This window comes from Thunnus maccoyii, chromosome 18 (assembly GCF_910596095.1).
Source record: "Thunnus maccoyii chromosome 18, fThuMac1.1, whole genome shotgun sequence".
Classification (NCBI taxonomy): domain Eukaryota; kingdom Metazoa; phylum Chordata; class Actinopteri; order Scombriformes; family Scombridae; genus Thunnus; species Thunnus maccoyii.
Genome location: NC_056550.1, coordinates 26,569,025 through 26,588,343, shown reverse-complemented (window position 1 = coordinate 26,588,343; position 19,319 = coordinate 26,569,025). Strand labels below are relative to the sequence as shown.

At 39.0% G+C, this 19,319-nt stretch overlaps 1 protein-coding gene across 1 annotated transcript in view; it reads left to right on the top strand.

Annotated features, from left to right (window-relative positions):
* The window catches only part of tmem104 (transmembrane protein 104), a 57,556-nt gene that overhangs the window by 4,242 nt on the left and 33,995 nt on the right, over window positions 1–19,319 (top strand). Inside the window, exons 5-8 of the mRNA XM_042393638.1 lie at window positions 2,411–2,504; window positions 4,096–4,179; window positions 13,808–13,907; window positions 15,505–15,601. Of these exons, the coding sequence (XP_042249572.1) occupies window positions 2,411–2,504; window positions 4,096–4,179; window positions 13,808–13,907; window positions 15,505–15,601 (375 nt within the window). The remainder of the gene's footprint in view (window positions 1–2,410; window positions 2,505–4,095; window positions 4,180–13,807; window positions 13,908–15,504; window positions 15,602–19,319) is intronic.

Below are 19,319 nucleotides of genomic sequence, written 5' to 3'. Positions count from 1 at the left end.
TGGATCATATCTGAAACTTCCTCCAAAACACATAGTTTTTGAGATTTTTAAACCCTAATTTTCCATTTCCATTTAGCAGAGATTACATTTGCAATAAATTTAAACTTTTTTCACATTCTCAAATGGTTTCCTGGCAATTTTTAGGAGGTAGTTTCTTCTCTTTAGCTCTCCTGAAGTCTTTGATTATTTACGTATTTTAACTCATGTCAGATCATGTTAAGTAAATTCTGACCAATACTGGATTTCTGAGTCTGATACCAATATTGACAAGTTCAACTTGTCAGCGCTCTCTAACTAACCGCTCGCTTTGTCATTTCCATAATAAAATATTTGCGGTTATTCGTGTAACTCGTCGGCTGACAGACGTTATATGCTGATGTTGACATATCTGTGGGAAGATATTGTGTTTTAGATTTGAACCGCCTGCTTCCTGTCTTGTGAGAAGTCAAGAAACCAAACAGCACATTGCGTCTGTAACTCAGTAACTTTACAGTTAAAAGTAGTAAACTAATGACAAACTGTATACAAGCACACATGACAAAAAACATGGTGATCCACAGATCTGATCCTGTTGTGTTTAAAGCTTTGAGCGTTTCTGGAGAATCAAAGCCTGGTGACCTTTTCTGACCATACAAACATCTCCTCCTTCAGTTGAGAGAAACAATGACTTTTTTTTCATTTTAAGCTCATTAAACAATACTAGACTTTGAAGATAAATTCACCGTTAATAGCTCCGTTATTTAGAGGGCTGTTGTTTTATTACCCAATACCTCTCCGGCCACCTGCTTGTAAAGAAAAAAACCCAATTTGGATGAAAGTGTCACTGTAGGACTGTACTTGATTAACAAGGGAAACAACCGAGTCTTCAATCATTTTTTTTTTACTTTGACTAAGAAAAAGACTTTGTGCAGTCTAAATGGCCGGGCCTTAGCTTTTAGTTTCTCCCCGGGTGCAGAAGTCATCTTGCTTGATGCCTTTGGGGTTTCCAGTCGAGGAGTTATGAGCCTGAGGACGATAGCCCGGCTTTAAACACTCAGCCTTGATTCATAGCTCCTGTACTCCTCTAAGCCCTTTTTTTTTTTTTCCTCCCACGTAAATGGAAAACAAAAGAAGGAGAAAACTGGAAATGTTTGCCACTGAATGCTTTTTATTTCTCTCTGCTCGAGCGAAGCGTAATAATAACTGAAATACAGGTGTTTTTTGTTTTTTTTTACAGCGATGCATCATCATATGTTTTTCAGAGAAGTCCCATATAAGTTTATTGGGCAGAAACCATAAGTGTGAGAGAAGTATATCTGTCTGCATATTAAATAATCTGAAACCTCTTAACTGTGTGGCTGAGTGTGATTAGTCTGAAATATCACATAACTGATTGTGTTGCATTTACAGCTGAAATAGTTCATGTTTGGCACTGACTGCTCTGATGTTACCGCCCTCTGCTGGAATTTTAAGAAGAGTACAACTAGACTGTACTCTTCATAAAGCACCAACATGGACTTTATTAGATTTTGATTATGAGTTTACAGTGATTCAATTGATGGGAAAAGAACTGATGATACTTTAAATGATGGTTGTGTAAAACTGATGTATATAATGCATGAAATATACACTTAGTCACATCTACACATGTAGCTTACTGCCTGAATCCAAGCCTATATATAAGTATGCACTCACACAGATGAGTCTAGATCTGTGCAATTAATTAATTCTAATTAATAAATTGGAAGTGTACTAATTGAATCTCCATTTTAGCTGTAATTAATAGGGACCTTCCTATGAGATTTTTCATTTAAATATAATTTCCTTTCTAGAAAATTATAGGAAACTATGAGACCCATAAAATTTAAGCCTCGACGAATACAACATTATACCAAAACTTATATTATTAAATGTTAAGCACTGTTTTATCACAGGCCAGTTTATCTTACATTATAACTTTTTTTTTTGAGGTCAAAACCATCATGTTGACATCTCTCAGCTGTGTTGTTGCACCTTAGAAAACTGTCTCCAAGAGCCTTAAGGCATGAACAATCATCTGATTTCCATCCGTAGCTGCACATGTTAATCTGTTATTATTATTGGGTTGCCTGTTTGCTGTTGCTTAGCTCCTATCATTCCTAATTCCTACTTCCTCCGTGCATCCCAGCCAGCGTCTCACATATTAATTCAGCTCATGACACTCACAAAGTTGACTACCATTGACAGATATGTGGGCTCGTGAATGGTTGTGAACTGTAAAAGTCCTCGGTTCTCCAAAGCACCTCCCAGCTGTTGCTGGTAATTTCCAGATGTTTTCCTCCCCTGCATCACGTACGGGGCAAATAGACACTGTGTTAATAGCTTGTAAACTGACTCTTGTTTATGTTGGGAAATTAGGGAAACAGACACTCACTCATATCGTCCTCCGCAGATCGATGACAGCGATTCCACATCTGAGTATTCGGATGATGACGTCATGGGCAGGGGTCGATCAGAGCCGGAGACGAAGCCCATCTTGTCTGTCCGTGAGTATCGTTCTCTGTACTATGACTAGTTATGGTATGTAGATTGTATTACTGTCATTAGTGCAGTAACTGGCAACAAAGACGAGGTTGAGCCATTTCAAACTGGACCAGTTACATGTTGGTAAGTCCTTAAAACCAAACGACAAAACGGGTCGTGTGTTATTGTCTTCTGAAAGGACGCACATGAGTGTTTTCTGCTCCAACACCCCTACCAGTAGGACACAATCTTCCAAAATTACTGTCACAAAAATGTTTTTATGACCTTTTTTTTAGGAACAAAAACTACTTGGTTAAGATTATAAAAACATTGTGGTTGTGGCGACTGTCAACTATTGGTAGGAGACAGGATGCGAGTAGTGGTTTCCTGTTTCAAAGTCAGACGCTTTGGGAACCTAACCATCCTCCCTAACCTCCTCCTTCAGGGGTCACACTACTTCCACCTTTGCTCTTGACAGACAGAAGTCATAATTCACAAGGCCAGTAGACGTTCCTGTCAGGAAATCGTAGGAATTTAGGAATTTCAAGAAACTAATGCTGTTGTTTTTCTTGTCTGTGGAAAATGTTTAACCGTCAAGATGGGAGATAGAAAAAAAAAAAGACAGAAACAGGAATTTGAAGGACATCACTTAAGGTTCTGGGAAATTGTGATGGACACTCTGCAGTCTTTATTTTCTGTTATTTCATAGACCAAACATTTAATAAACTAATCCAAAAAAAAAAAATCAATAATAAAAATAATTGTTAGTTGCATACCTGGATGAAATTGCACATTCAGTTTACTTTTATACAAGGTTTTAATAAAAGTTTACTATAAAATTACAAAGTTGTTCCAGTGGTCATCAGAGCATGTTTTATTACTCTTTAAATATCTGGCCGAGATAATCGTACTGTAAAATTTAAGTCCTGCACATGAAATTTGGGCTCTGTTTTCATGTTTCTCTGGTTTAGCCATTGAATCTCAATATTTGTGAACAGGAAGTAGTTCCTAGAAATGAAACAGTTACTCAATTAATTGATTAGTTGAGGGGCAGAAAGTTAATCTTTTGTCAAAATTTTTTCTCAAATTTGAGAATTTGCTTTCCTCTATTTTCATTATATATGTTAAGTTTAAATTAAATGTCTTTGAGTGTTTTGGACTAATGGTCGGACAAAACGACTAGTTAGAAGGCGTCAACTTGGGCTGTGCGTATTTGTAATATTTTTCACAAATTTCTGACATTTCATTGGCTAAAGATTGATTGAAACATTTCCGCCTAAGTTCACATTTGTGCTGTTTTTTCTTTAAAAGTGTGATGAACAAGATGTTTTGCTGGTATCGGTATCTTTAGTATTTAGATAACATTGAATGCTAAATGAAGGCCAACATAATCTCACTGTAATATTTTCATTTTGACACATAAAACGTGAACGCTGCTTTGGTGTTACCTGAATTTAACCATTTAATCTCAACAATAGTGAACAGTAAACTCATAAAGTTGGTCATGAACCAGTTTTTAACCCATTTTACATAATAAAAAGACTTAACTCTGACATTTAACCACCTCCTTCGTCCATGGTATTTACTTAAGATGGCGTTTTAATGTTTTCACAGAGAGATCAGGAGGTCACGTCGATCATTTCGACATTGTCGAGCGGGTTGAGATGGGTCAGATGGCCTCCATGTTCTTCAACAAAGGTAAATGTTCTTCTTTCCTTTGGCCTCAAGCTTCTACTGTCACAGCCCATGATTCAATTAACTGCAGACACCACCTTCAATAGCCACATGTAACATTTATGGAGGAGCAGTGAAGGTTGTGTGGGATGGTTTTAATTTTTTTTTACACCTTTCATGTGCAATCCTCACAGTCACAACGGAAGGCTGCTGGATCTCTAATTGGATGTAATTATATATGGATAAATTGCCTTTGGTTGTAATTACCTGTTTGAGACCCCATCAAGGCTGTTAATCTCCCTGCTGTGCATGTGCGTGGGTGGAGGTACAACCTCCAAGGCTTCTACCTGAGTGATACGAGAGCTAATGAACCTTCTGCTCACTTGTTATGGCAAATTGAAAGCAGAATCCCACTCTCCTTGAACCGGAGACAAAAAAAACAAAAAAAACCTTGCAGCTTTACATTCCTCATTCATATTAGCAACATTGTCCCCGGTCGTGTTCACATGCAGCAGCCACGTCTCCTCGTCTCCTCCCTCCCCCCCTTTTTTTCTGCTTGAATTACACCGACTGGCTCCTCTTTACCAGATGTGAGTGACTCAACAGTCTGCAGCATCCCGGTTGTCAGTCTGCGGCGTCTCTGTTGTCGCAGGAATAAAGGAACAACAAAAGGTCAAAGCTCTGACAACATCATCTGTGCTGACATGTTGTGGCCTTCAGCTTATCAACACTAGGTGGAGCACTCGGCACACATGCGCTCACAAGCACAGCACACATCGACCGGGCTCATGTTCACACCCACACGTGTGAACGCACTCATGCATGCCGTCATGCAGCTCACGCTGTGAAAGCTGCAGTGTGCTCCCATCCATTCAGCCTCTTGTCACTCAGCTCGACTGTCCTGCCTGTTAAAGGTGAAGTGCTAAAAAAAAAAAAGAAAAAAAGAAATCTTTGCTGATGACCTTTCCCATCATGAAACACTGTGTGCAGGTGAGGCACGTGGAGGTATTGATTGGTAATAAGGAAATGAGTTTTCTCTCCTCTTCTCTCTCTCCCCATGCAATGGGAAAGCTGCCCAGGGACTCTAATCAGAAGTGAATTAGATAGGCACGAGTCCCAGCACATGGTGAACGAGGAAAAAGGGGAAAGGCAGCTCTTTTGTCTGTCCTGACAGCACCGACATGCTCAGTTTCTTCTTGCTACTTGTGTGAGACAAGTAATGAAATGAAACAGATAAGGCTAGGTACATCATTTGAAATTGTTCAAATCTAGTGCTGATATATTACCTCAATGCCAAAATGACATTTTTTTCAGTAACTAAAAATATAAACATGTTTAACAAAAGTTTTAAATGTTGCCTAAACACAAATAGCTGTACAAGAACATAGCATACATAAAATGGGTTTTTAAATCAGGAACTGTCATCATCTAATTAAAGAATGAATAGGAAACAATTACAAATCTGACCAGACATTTAGTAAGATCAAGTAAATAAGATTTTATTTGTATAGCACCCTTTTAAAACAACATTACAAAGTGCTGTACAGGATAAAGATACAAAAAATAAACAACATACATTTGTTGTATACAGAAAAATAAATTGCAGTCCCTTTGCAGGGCACTCAAATCAGCAGAGATGGTTTGAGAAGTTTTTTAAAGCAATTTACAGACTCAGCTAATCTAACAGAGTCAGGGAGATTGTTCCAGAGGGACGAGGCCCTAACGGCAAATGCACAATCACCCTTGGACTTGAGGGTATAAATAAGAGACCTTGGTCGGAGGAAATCTATTCTATATTTTATGGGAAGCCAATGAAGGGATGCGAGGATTTGTGTGATTTGAGATCTATAGTTGGTTTTGGTCATCAGTCTGACTGCAGCGTTTTGCACGAGTTGCAGGCAGGACAGGGCTGCTTGAGACAGGAGAAAAGAGTATTGCAGTAGTCAAGGCATGAAAAAATTGGGGTATGGATTAGTGTTAGCATTGATTTGATTTTACCGATGTTCTGGAGTTGGAAAAAGCATAAGTTTGTTTCCATGTGGGTCAAATTTCAGATTTTGGTCAAAGATATACACCCAGGTTTCTTGAGTAGGGTTTGACATTGGATGCCAGAGAGCCGAGTTTTCACTTCAGGGACAAACTTATTAGGACCAATTAGAAGAACCACGGTTTTATCTGAATCAAGCTGAAGGAAATGGAGTGACGTCCATTCTTTAATAACAGCCAGGCAGTCATGGAGGGTACCGATATTACCCATATCATCTGGCTTAACTGAAAAATACGGATGTAATTGAACTGGCTAAAAAGGTTGCCCAGAAGAAACATGTAAAATGAGAAAAGGATGGGACCGAGGATTGAACCCTGTGGGACTCCGCAGAGCATAGGGGCAGTTGAAGATGCAAAGTTGTCTATGACAACCTGAAACTTCCTGTTTGACAGATAGAATGAGAGCCAATTGAGAGCAGAGCCTGAGATACCTACCCACTTATTTAGATGTATCAACCAAGATGGAGTGATCAATAGTATCAAAAGCAGCTGGTAAGTCAAGCAGGACCAGTTTTGAAACGTTTGCCATCGTCAGCCTGCTTGAGGATGTCATTTGTCACTCTCAGCAGTGTTGTATCCGTATTATGTTGGTGGTGAAAGCCGGATTGAAATTTATTGAAAATATTGTGTCCTTCAATGACCTCAAAGAACTGCTGTGCAATGATTATTTTCAAGAATTTTGTAGATGAATGGTAGTTTTGAAATTGGTCTGTAGTTATTTGGTTGGGCTGGATCAAGGGCAGGTTTTTTTTTTTTTTTTTTTAAACGGGTTGGACGCTCGCCATCTTAAAACCATTTGGAACACAGCCAGAGGTGAGAGAGAGATTAATAATGGAGAGTAGGCGAGGACCCAGGATAGGCAGGACCTCTTTAAGGAATTTGGGGGGGGGGGGGGGGGGGGGGGGGGGGATTACATCTAAGGGGCAAGAGGAAAGACACATATGGGATGTGCAGAGAGATAGGGGAGGAATCAGACGAGAGTGTAGGACAGTAGAATGATGAATCAGAGGAAACAGTAGCATTGTTAAAATTAGATCGAATGTTATTGATTTTGTCAACAAAAGAAGACAAAAAAATTTCAGTCTACTGGGGAGGAGGCAGATACAGAAGGTTGGGCAAGGTTTACAAGCCGGTCAGTGGAGGAGATGGATGCCAATGGTTTGATGCCAACTTTTAGTATTTGCTGCTTTTTGTCACTAAAACAGCAAAGAGTAGTCAACTAATTGATTATGAATCGGTGAACTATTTTGATAATTGGTTAATTTTTTGTCATTTCACAATGCCAAATACTCCCTCATACCAGCTTCTCAACTGTGGGGATTTGCTGCTTTTCTTTGTCATATATGATATTTGACTGAATCTCTTGGGATTGTGGACTGTTTCAGACAAAACAAGACATCTGAAGATGTAATCTTGGGCTTTGGGAAACGACGAAGGGCATTTTTCTCACTATTTGACATTTCATAGACTAAACAGTTAATAGAATAATAGTAAAAATAATCAGCAGGTTAATCAACATAGATAATAATCATCAGTTGTGGCCCTGCAGAGCCATTATTCAGTGTAATCTGTGTTTTTTTTAATGTTTCTAAATATTTTATTAGTCCACAGTGATTACTTTTCTTGGAGAGCACTTTATCACTGCTGCATTTGTTGTTGGGCTTAATGGGTGACTTAATTAGTGTCAGTAAAGTTGCAGACTCAGTGCCAGGTGCGAGCGCTTACAGAAGGGATTCTGACACTTGACCCTGGATGACCTCTGCATGCTTGGACTAATGGTAATTAATCTAAAAGCATGTAAATCTAATTAATGAACACAAATTATTTAAAGTTAAAAATACTACCATCAGTCATCTTCCAAGAGAATTGCTGTGCAGTTTGTTAGAAGTGACAATTTAATCCAAACAAACTCCTAAACAAAACTCAATTGCAAAAGCTTATTTGGTGTGAAGAGACAGATGTTGATGTCTGATAATCAGCAGTTCCTGTTTCTTGGAAAGCGAAGCAAAACAAAATCAACACAGAGCAAACTGCAGTCTGGACTGACGGTTGTATCCAGCGCTGTCTTCGTGTTATTCACTGACATGAAGAGCAGGGAGGTAAATAACAAGCAACAGTGCAAACAAGTCCATTATGCCTTGCTGAAGTTCTAGGACATTAAAACTGTTTTAACACCACCTCCTCAGTCCTCACAAGACAATAAACTGTAGGCGTTACTGCACATTTTTCTTTCTTTCCCTGCACGTTTGCTGGCAATTAACACACATCTCTCCTACTGTTGAAGAGGCACTCTTAGAGGGCATTTGACTTCCTCCCGAGCTAAACTGACGTGGCAGCAGCAGCAGCGGCAGCAGCAGCGGTAAGGCAGGCTTGGAATAAGGCCATGGGTATCGTATCAGCCTGACCCGCAGTCACTGACAGGAATGTTGATGGGGGGGCTGGTTTATCTGCACCACTGTGGAAAGGTGTTACTATAACCTTCACATTGATGATTTGAAAGTTGATTAGAAGGCGACTTTGGCTAAAGTCACAAAGAGAGAGAGAGACTAAACAGAGTACTGTCCTTGAATCAGCATCTCGTCTCAGCTTTTCTTACCTCTGTGATGCGACGTGGCGGTTAACATGGCGGCTGTGCAAACAGCAGGATTGTTTCTTCAACGTGAGCCGCCCTTCCCCTGACATACGGAGGACCATGGCGACGAATACTAATTTACTCAGCTGTAACCTGGGCTTCTGTCTTTTTAATGAGAGCCAAACATGTGCACATTCATTTTTAATACTTGAGTGACTTTTACTTAAATGTCATATTTGTGCATTGAGAACACTGGCGAAAATGAAAATCAGGAGTCGCCTGTGCCACGGAGAAGATAAATGGACATGTTTGCTTTAGCTTGCAGCCCAATCATTTTCCATAAGCCGCTGCTACATTAGCTTCCTGTGTCAGCTTTGTAAAGGATGCACTTTAATTTCCGGGGGTTTGTTATAATAGCTAACCGCGACCAACCCATCAGATCAATATCACAAGTTTAGTCCGGGAAGAAAGCTCGCTACACCAAAGCTTAATTTGTCTCTTAAAATGAAACCAAGCAAGCTTTGCTGTAACTAATAACTTACTCAGACCTCTGCTCTGTTTTCGTGATGGGCCGAGGTGTATCTACAACTGTAGAGCAGAGCACATTTCATATGATAAATGCTTCAGCAGGAAGCTCATGTCTGGCTCAGAGCCTAAAGAAAATAAATCCTTCGAAGCTTAAACAAGAAATGGAAAAAGGCATTAGCGGCTCAAAAGTTTTTGGCATCATCAGTGTTAGTAAAGCTGAAAAGATTTGTCAAATAATCCATTAGTTGACTGACGGATGATTAATCTGCAACAATTTTTGATTATTTATGAATAGTTTTACTAATTTTTCTTGTAAAAATGCCAAACATCCAATGGTTCCAGCTGGCGATTGGTAGAATAAAACAAGCAATTTGAATACATCACTTTGAGCTCTTTGGAGGCTCATTTTTCACTATTTTCTTACAGTTTATAGTCAAAAGAATCAATTGAGCAATTAATCAACAGTGAAGATAATCTTTGTTTGAAGTCCTAAATGATAGAATTATCACTGTGTTGTATTTCTCTTACTACTAACTGTTGTCAGATGTATACTTATAAGATTTGAAAGTCTTGCTATAATGTACAATACAGTACATCCCACTCTCAAGGTAATCTCATTGTAATTGGCATGGCTGCTCTTAATGGTCAATAAAGCAGATATATTGTAGAAAATTGCCATTACAGAGTTTGTCTATTAGAGGGTGTTGACAGGTTTATTATGTAAGTGTCCTGCTCAGTACATATCTCGGCTACAATTCTTTAAACGACACATGTAAAAGGATCTTTATTAAGATTTACCTGCTGTTCAGACCTTTGAGTAACAGCCCACACCTCTAGTTTTTTCCAGCGATTCAAACTGTCGCGGTGTTGTGCTCATTGACGTCTGATTCGCTCATTGGAAGAACAACCAAGCCAATCAGAGCTTTGTAGGTAGGTATAAATGGAAAGATAAGAGTCATCCTCCTGCGCCAGACCAAGAAAAAACGCTTCTTTTCTCACTGAAAAGGATTCTGACGTGATGGAAATATTGGCTTTTACCAATTATTTAGGGAAAAAACCTTCAAATATTGATATCTGTATCTGCCTTCCTGTCTCTAGATGTAAACAAAAAGTGATTTAATTATTAATTATTTAAATGATTGAGTTGTGATAAAGAGATTCAGTCTAATATTACCCTTGTCACTGCATCATCATTTCTCTACTCTCCACTGTCCTATTTACTTATTTTTAGAGACGTATTGTTAATGGCGTTGCTGCCTGCAGGTGTGGCTCATTTTACATTTTTAATTTTATGGATGTCTATAATCTCACTTCATCATCAAAAATTCAAACATTCCCCAAAGAAGCAGAATTTGAGTTATAAGGAGAGAGGAAGGTTAATGAGGTGAATCTCAAAGTTAAAATTTACTTTATTTTATCATAGTCATTTGTGACAAAACACCATGAAAGCGGGAGAGTTTGTCCTTACAGGAGACAGATTTCACACCAGTGAGAGGTCAAAGCTAACTTTTTAGAAAACAATAATTAAAAGAGCGTATTTTCCTTTCCCTGATGTGATTTAATGTATACAATGAAATCTCTGAATACAGTGCTATGTCTTTAAACTACTTTAAAATACTTTAAATCTTAAAACTGGCTTTCCATATTGTGCGCTCAACTGCTTTTTTTTTCTGTAGCTGCTCACAGAGAGGCTGTCAGGTCTCCTGTCAGTCAGAAGCAGCGCGGTGATGGATATATATGCGTTTCACAGCTACACGAGAGGCCGGGCTCCTACGTGAAGACCCATTTTACAGCCTTTTTGCCTGTGGCTCTGGGTAATTGGGAAATATTAGTTACAGTTCTGTGAAGGCCTGCATCCCTGTGGTCATGCAGCACCTCTCGCCTTGCTATCGCTTACTGACAGTGGCAGCAGAGTTTACGCCCTGTTTCTGCTATCTGCCACCGAGCTGCTAATATGCCTCATCCATGTTGGGCCATAGGAGACATTACGTAGCATAGATGGATTTGTTTCTAGTCAGAAACATGAGGGAAAAAGATTGAGAAAATTAATTTTCCCTCCTATTAAACCTTAAAACATATGCCAGTTTCGAACTCTTCAACATCATATTCCATCATACTGCTTCAGAGTGATACTTGCTCAGTTGCTCCAGTACAAAAGTTTACTGTACTTTGTATGTCAGGATACACTAAAATTATTACAAAGGTTGTTTTGTGTTGATGTACCTGCACTTTACAAGTATACAGGTAACCAATCCAAGAATCCCCCCAAAAGCAACCAATCTTGTCAACATATTACGTGCTTTTACTCATAACGCATGTATGTGTAATTCAGTTTTATTTTCAATACACATACAGCCATACCACATACACACTCTAGTAGCCAAAGATTGGCAGATTAAGAACAGGTTAAAAAAAAGAAGACAAATCTGACAAGACATTCATTTCACTAAAGCTGAGGTATCATACAAATAGTGCAAGAAAGATTGAAAACTTTTTAAAAATGCGTGTTGAAAAAGGAAAATGTTTATTTCTTTTGGGGATGCTTTACGACTGTACTGGAGAGATGCCAAAAATACGGAGGTCACTTTGTTAATCAAGGATTCCTCCAGTATTTGTTTGTGTTCTGATGAATCTGAATACCAGCTGATTTAATCTGTCAAGTCTGGGCATTTCCTCAAAGGCGTTCATGGTGTTGTGGCTGATTGTGCACACTAAAAGTGACAGAGCTAGTTGTGTAGAGAGAAGAGAGAGAGCCTAAATCCTGCTAAGTTTTACACGTCTGCACATCTTTACAATTGTTGCATGAAGAGGGTGTAATTGTTTTGGAAAGTGGACCGGACTGAGAGGGAACTAGAGAAAGGCAGAAATGGTGAAAGCTGATTTTCATGTAAACAGTCAAAAAGTACAAATGAAAGCTTTGGGTTCATGTCACCCTGCATTTTAATGCCACCAGATAGAGAATTCATTTTCAGAATATTGATTGAATTGAAATGAACAAGACTGAAACGTAAACTTTTCAAATCACTGCATTGATTCACATCCAATCTGGGTTAATGCTTTTATTTGTTTAATTTGAAATTAGTTTCAAAACTAAACAATGCATTACTTACTTTCACATAAAACTAGTAAAACTTTCTGTGTCACGTAGAGCTGCAACTAACAGTTATTTTAATAATATAATATGATATAATATGTTAATATATTATAAAATGGCTTGTTTTGTCAACCAACAGTCCAAAACCCAAAGATATTCAATTCACAATTATCTAAAATAGTGAACAGCAGCAAATTCTCACAAATGAGAAGCTGGAAATGGAGAATGTTTGGCATTTTTTGCTAGTTTGATAATTTGCTAGTTAAATGATTAGTTGATTGTCAAAATAGTTTTTCTATCAATCGGTTTCTGTTTGTTCTTGTGTTACTTTTGAGTGGAAGCTTTAACTTATAAATTATTTTATTATATTATTTAGGCAAAACTTCCATTAGTGGCTGTATAGAACAATACAGTTAATGTTTATACACACTTCCTGATAAATTTTTCCAAAAAATAGTGTATTGGTGGAAGGGCAGCAATAAAAACTGAGCAAATACAGAACTGTTAAGTCACATGTGGTTACAATAAGCAGCAAGAATATGATCAAGAAATATGTGATATCCCAGTTGAGGTCCAGTCATTCACTGGGAGTGTTTTAATTATGCAAAATAAAAGGTAATAATGAGACCTGGAAAAGTCTGTAATGTTTGATTCTGTTGTGAAACAGCTTTTTTTTACAACAGGATGAACGGCTGTTTATTGGGCTACAAGCTCCTCGTGTTTTCAACTTCTATCTCGGCTTAATTTAACCGTTCGATAGGCGCCCTCGGCCCTTAATTCATAAAAGAATCAGTGTAGCCCGTAAAGCCGCATATCTGTCACTTTTTATTTCTTTTTAATGGACTCTATGCTCTCATTTCCTTGGCAGTGATGAATTAGCTGATAGGTCCAGTTGGACTGTTGAACCCCCTTTTCTGAGAATCCAAGAGCATGATGGATGTGTGGTGCACCGTGATGATCTGTCCGCTGTTGAAAGCTCTCAATCTTGGCTCGGCAAAGGCAGCCGGGACGGGCCTGCGAGTCGGCCGTGTGGATGAAGAGAGAAGGGGGGGGGGGGGGTAGATGGTTAAAGAGGTTGTCGCTGTGGAGAGTAAAGGCTGATGAGGAAAACTTCCTCCGTGGAGTGATTAGTTTTTTAATTACTGCTATTAATATTGGACCAATAAGATGTGCCGCTAACGTACAGGCTGCTGCTAGAGATGACGCCGTAGTGGTTAAGTTTGACACACAAGGTCCATCAACAATTGGATGTTTGGACGGCTGATAAAAAGATGAAAAATGTGTTTGCTCGTTACCTCATGGCCTCACGTTACGTCATAACCGTGCAGATTTTCTTCACAGTCATGTAGATGAACCTGTCGCACGATAATGAGTCATTCATATCTTGATCTTTTTTGTTTTTTGTCTTTCAGTCGGCGTCAATATGTTCTACATCTGCATCATAGTGTATCTGTACGGAGACCTGGCCATCTACGCAGCAGCCGTGCCTATATCGCTAATGGAAGTTGCCTGGTAAGTCCAATATAGTTAATTTATCACTTTCATTCTCAGTTTTATTGTGAGATAAAACTTATATAGAGATGGATTTTATAGATGACCTTCTTGAAGAACTTTTGGAACATTTGCTATTTTCCGATTTGGCAAGACAAAGCACATCCGTCCTCATCTTATTGGCTCCTCTGCCCACACACTTTTGGTCCCTTTTGTCACCTTCTGAACTCCGGAGTAAGACAATAAAGCCTTGCTGACAGAGGCCTTTAGGCCTGCTGACCTCTTACTGGTGCTCCAGGCATCTGAGTCATGTTGACTTGCTTCCAGATAGATTTTTATTGCAAGCCTGTTGGGCGGTCTGAATACGATATTTCATATAGGTACAGACTTGCCCTCCAGAGCCTGGACCACAGAAATAGCCATTGTCCCCTTAACGCTGTTCTAGTGGGATGATATCAGGGTGGTGACAATTAAAGTTTCTGACAGTGATGTTTTTGATAGTTTCAGGCAGTTCCAAAAAACTTTCATTTCCAAATAAAGAACAATACCTTGTATGACCTTTGATCAAACTGAGAATTTCTATTTTATCTTAATTACTTTCTCTGACGTCAATGTTTAGAGTAAACTAAGATCCTCACTGAGCTGGGTAAATATGAAAACACTGCTTACGCATCCAATTAACATTTTCATAAAGATCTTTATCTACACTGAAATGTCTGAACTACTTCTTTGTCCTCTTTCGGTTGGCAAACAACAAAGTTAGGTTGGTCTGCTGGTTAAATCACTGTTCTGCCCCTCTTCCCTCTCTTCCCTCCGTCCCTCGGTGTGGACGGATTGGTGATGTTTTCAAAGCCATACTACAATATTTGCACAGAGCCAGACCCTAATCAGGCAGTTATTCATGTTTTTGTCCGTCCAACTCGAGCCCCAAATCAAACAAAACACAAAAAAACACACTGAGTTGCTTTTTATTTATTGGCTGCCAGCTTGCTTTTGGCTGAGCAGGGATATACTATGGTGGTGCACTGAGAGACTGAGATCTGATCTTTCATCAAAAAAAGACAATAAGTTAATAATACTTCAACTTTACCCTCCACAAGTATTTGGAAAAAACTTTTGATTCCGCATTCAGCCACTTTTTCCTGCTTTGTTGAATTAACTCATAACGGTTCAATCGCAGTATAAATTTTGAGTTTCAATATATAAACTGTATCCTCTTCTAATTGTTGTGACAAAGCAGACCTACCACATCCTGTCCTGAGGCGCAGCACGCTGCCTTATCGTATTAAATTCTCCTCCACTGTGATCTAAACCTTACTAACCTTCCAGCAAGAATAAAAGTGAGATGTAACTGAGACTTCAAAAGCAGTTTGCTTTGTCCAAAGGCACAAACTGCAGACTTCTTGGAGGCACGAGCAGAGCCGGATGATTTTAGTAAAGCTCGGTCAACAATGATAGTTTTAGTTTTCACAGCGACGGCTTTTTCTTCATCTGATTCACCTGATTGTGCTTTTCATGACATTTTGCACCAGACATTTTACATTACAAGTTGTAAGGTGTCACAATGTTGGGGTGAAACTTAAAGCTCTGTCTGTTTGTGTGGTTGTTTCCTGTGCAGTGGAAACCACTCGTGCAGCGCTGGAAGTGTGAAGTACAACGATACAGACCCGTGCTGGGGTTCTGTCACGAGGAAAGACGCGTACCGGGTGTTTCTGGTAAGTGTTGGTTCCTCATTTACCTCCCAAGTAAGTTTGCAGAAGTTATCAAACATCCTTTTAAGTCCTGGGAACTAAAGTGAGATCCTGGACCATAAACTACTTTCATAATTCTGTATGGATATCTCTCAGAACTCATAAAATTTATGACGGAAATAATGTTTAAAATGCAGACTCATCAGCTAGTAGTAGAGCTGCAATGACAGAAGATTAATTGGCAACTATTTTGATCATTGATTAGTCCCTTTATTGTTCGTTTTAGTCATATTTTAAGCAAAAAATGCCAAAATTTAACTGTTTTCAGCTTCTCAAATGTGATGATTTACTGTTTTTTTGTCACATGGTAGTAATAGTGTCTAAATAGTTGCAAATAATAGAATAATGAACATCTTTGGGTTTTGGACTGATGGTCAGACATCTGAATAGGTCACCTTTGACTCTGGGGAATTGTAATGGTAATTTTTCACTATTTTTCTCACATTTTATAGAGCAAACAATTGATTAATTACCTAAGCTGTAAAAGAGTGGAAAGCTTTGATTGGTTGGGATCCAATGTATAGTCTGCTATGCAGGAATTTATGACTCATGATTGCCTAATCTGACACAGTGATCATCTCTAAAGACCAAAATATGTTGTAGCTGATTCTGGCATTACAGATCCTGTGGGCCGCTCAATTATAAGTCAAGATTGACAGTACAACTTTCTGAAGTTCCTACACTTAACTGTTTACCTGTTCACAAAGATAAGCTTGAAATAGATGAGGATTGTTGAGTACAGCCTCTTTTCACAGGGGAAAGGTGATAAAACCGGTGCTGTCTTTTTAACAATATACTTTTGGTCCGAGCGGCCCAGCTGAAACCTAACTGCAGACATCAGATGCTTTCATCTCCTGTGTGAACAAGGTGTAAGGTGCCAAAACCTCGCCTGCATTTCTGTCAGATTGGGCTCTGACAACATTTTTGGTCCTCTGAGTCCTTCTCTCACTCAAATCTCCCCTGACACCCCACCTCTGCAGCCCACAGGCGGAGTGTGGTGTGTGCGTGTGTGTCCTTGAATTGTTAAGCGAGCCAAACTCTGTAATTTTCACCGGAGCTTTAACTTTGCACAGCGACAGTGATAGATGTGCTGATCTCCTGCTGTATAATTTCTCAGCCTCCCTCCCTCTCTGTTCTCTCTCTCTCTCCTCCTTATCCTTGCTTATATTTTAATGGAATGATCCAACCCCAAATAATTTGCCAATAAATTAACTTTTTACCCCTTTATCTGCTATGGGATAATCCTCTTACTGTATGTAAGCAAACTGAAACAATGCTGATTTGTAATCTCCGGCCAATTTGTTTACACTTGCACTTTTGCAGACTAATTTCCAGGTTTCATCATGACCGCCCAGGGAAATAGATATGTAACGCCAAAAATCATTTTCACCAGTGAACACTTGAAAAATACTGACTTTTCTCTCCAACAATATCGATACTCAATATTAGCGTATTGATGTCTGGGACTGCCGAGTGGAGACATTCGTACACCAATGTTCCCATTAAGTGCAGTTTGTAATTGTGTATTATTATGTTCACCTTGTCTAGTACATGTATCATACACTGTTTCTGCTGTAGGATTACTGGCGTTATGTAATTTGTTCACTGAGTGTAATTACAAGCTTCTACATCTCTTTACCAAACCGTTTCACCTGTTTGTAGCTCTCTTACGGTCAAAACTGACCCGCTAAACAACGTAACTCTGCTTCACTCCAGCTGCTAATAGTTTGTCTTTAAGTTCAGACTGTTTTCTGAGTCATTCTCCTTTATCAAGCTTTGTTAAACATGTAATGAAAACAAGTGGACAATGTCTAAATCTGCTTTTTTAGAAAGAAATCTCTTGGTAATGTTAGCTAACCATGAATGTCATTGTCAACACTTTCAGTGTCACTGTAAAGTTCCTACCACTGCCTTTCACTTTATAATAAATGCATTTATTTTGGAGCGTGCAAGAAGTATCAGTGGTAGCTTTACATATTTTAGTCGACCACAGCAAATGAATGGAGCAGAACAGAAATCTGTCTTTAATGTGGATCCGCTTATAGTCAGTTTCTGCACTGATACAGATCCAACTGCTCAGATGCGTTGCTACTGACAATTAAGTTTGTAAAAAAAAGTAATATTTTCTATAGAAATGATTGAAATGTGATGCATTGGTCACATGGACCTTCTCATCATTATCTCAAAAAATAACCTTAATGTTAAAGTTGTATTCTGTTATCTAGTATATTTCATAAACATTAACCTCATTTTGCATGGTATGTATTAGCACTTGTAGACAAATTTTATAACCTATATTGTTAAGATTTTATTTGCTTGGTCTCATAATTTGGTTTTTCTAATTTAGCTTTGTTAGCTGGTAGTCATGCAGTTTGTCACGATTTAAATGCCCATTATTTATCCATTAAATTCTCTTATTTTTTGTCCTGGTGACCTTCCTTTGAATACATCAAAAATTATTGAGCTGTGATAAAACATTCAGCAGGTCCTGTTAGCTTACAGTACAGTGGGTAGACTGTCTCTTCACTCCACTGTGTCTGGGCCTTTACAGGGCAGAGGCTCTGGCCTAAAGACACAGCCCAGACTCTGAATGATGAGTCTAAATAATTGACTATCTCTTCCCAGCCAACGGCTCTTATCAGCTGTGCTGTGCCCTGCGGAAAGAGCTATCAAAACCTTGCCCCACCCAGGATCCACCTGGGCTCCTTTGTTTACGTTTCAAGCAGATCCACAAGGACAAGATGCCCTTCTTCCCTCCACAGTACTGAACTGAGTGTCACCATTTCCACTCAGGTCTTCCAGGGGGACTTCAGTGAAGCCATGCTCAAAATTGCTAGCTGCAAAAAAAAAAAAAGAAAAGTTGTTGACATCTAATTCTGAACTCTTTTTTTCTCTTTTCTAAAGGGTGCGTTGGTTTGACTGGAGTTTGGGATATCTGAGTTTGTGTCTCACTGACAGTTTTGGTTGTTTTAAAGAACAATAATGTCTTTAAAGCAAGATGTTGTCTTGTTCCAGCTAAGTGATCTGTAAAGTCACTGTAATTCCTCCTGATCCTTCCATCCTGAAGGAGTCACAGGGTGATTTATGAGTTATTAGAAGACAAATACAGCAGTAAGATTGAAACTGACATCGAATAAAGCATCGAGAAATAGCAAAGCATCGGCTTTCACAGAATTGAAACGAGTCTTGCCCTCACTTTCGTGTTTGACAACAATCTCGGAGCAAACTGTGAATGAGTCCGACTATGAATGTGAAGCAGGCACTTCTTGCACCACAAAAGCATCCCAATCTGAATAAAGAGGAAATAAATGTACATAAAGGGGGGGGGGTGTAACCACTTTTTGGTTACACTTAAAGAATTACATGTTGTCATGCCATTTTGGCTAATTATTATTATTGATATATTGCAAACCTATTTGAGTTGGCATTAAAAAATGTTTTATTCTACTTTTATTTAATTTGAGCTGTATGTGGTCATGTGTGGGGTTAGGGTTATGGTTAGGGCCAGGGTTATGGTTAGGGTTAGGGTTAGGACCAGGGTTAGGGTTAGGACCAAGGTTAGGGTCAGGGTTAGGACCAGGGTTAGGGTTAGGACCAGGGTTAGGGTTAGGGTTAGGGTTAGGGTTAGGGTCAGGGTTAGGACCAGGGTTAGGGCCAGGGTTAGGGTTAGGGCCAGGGTTAG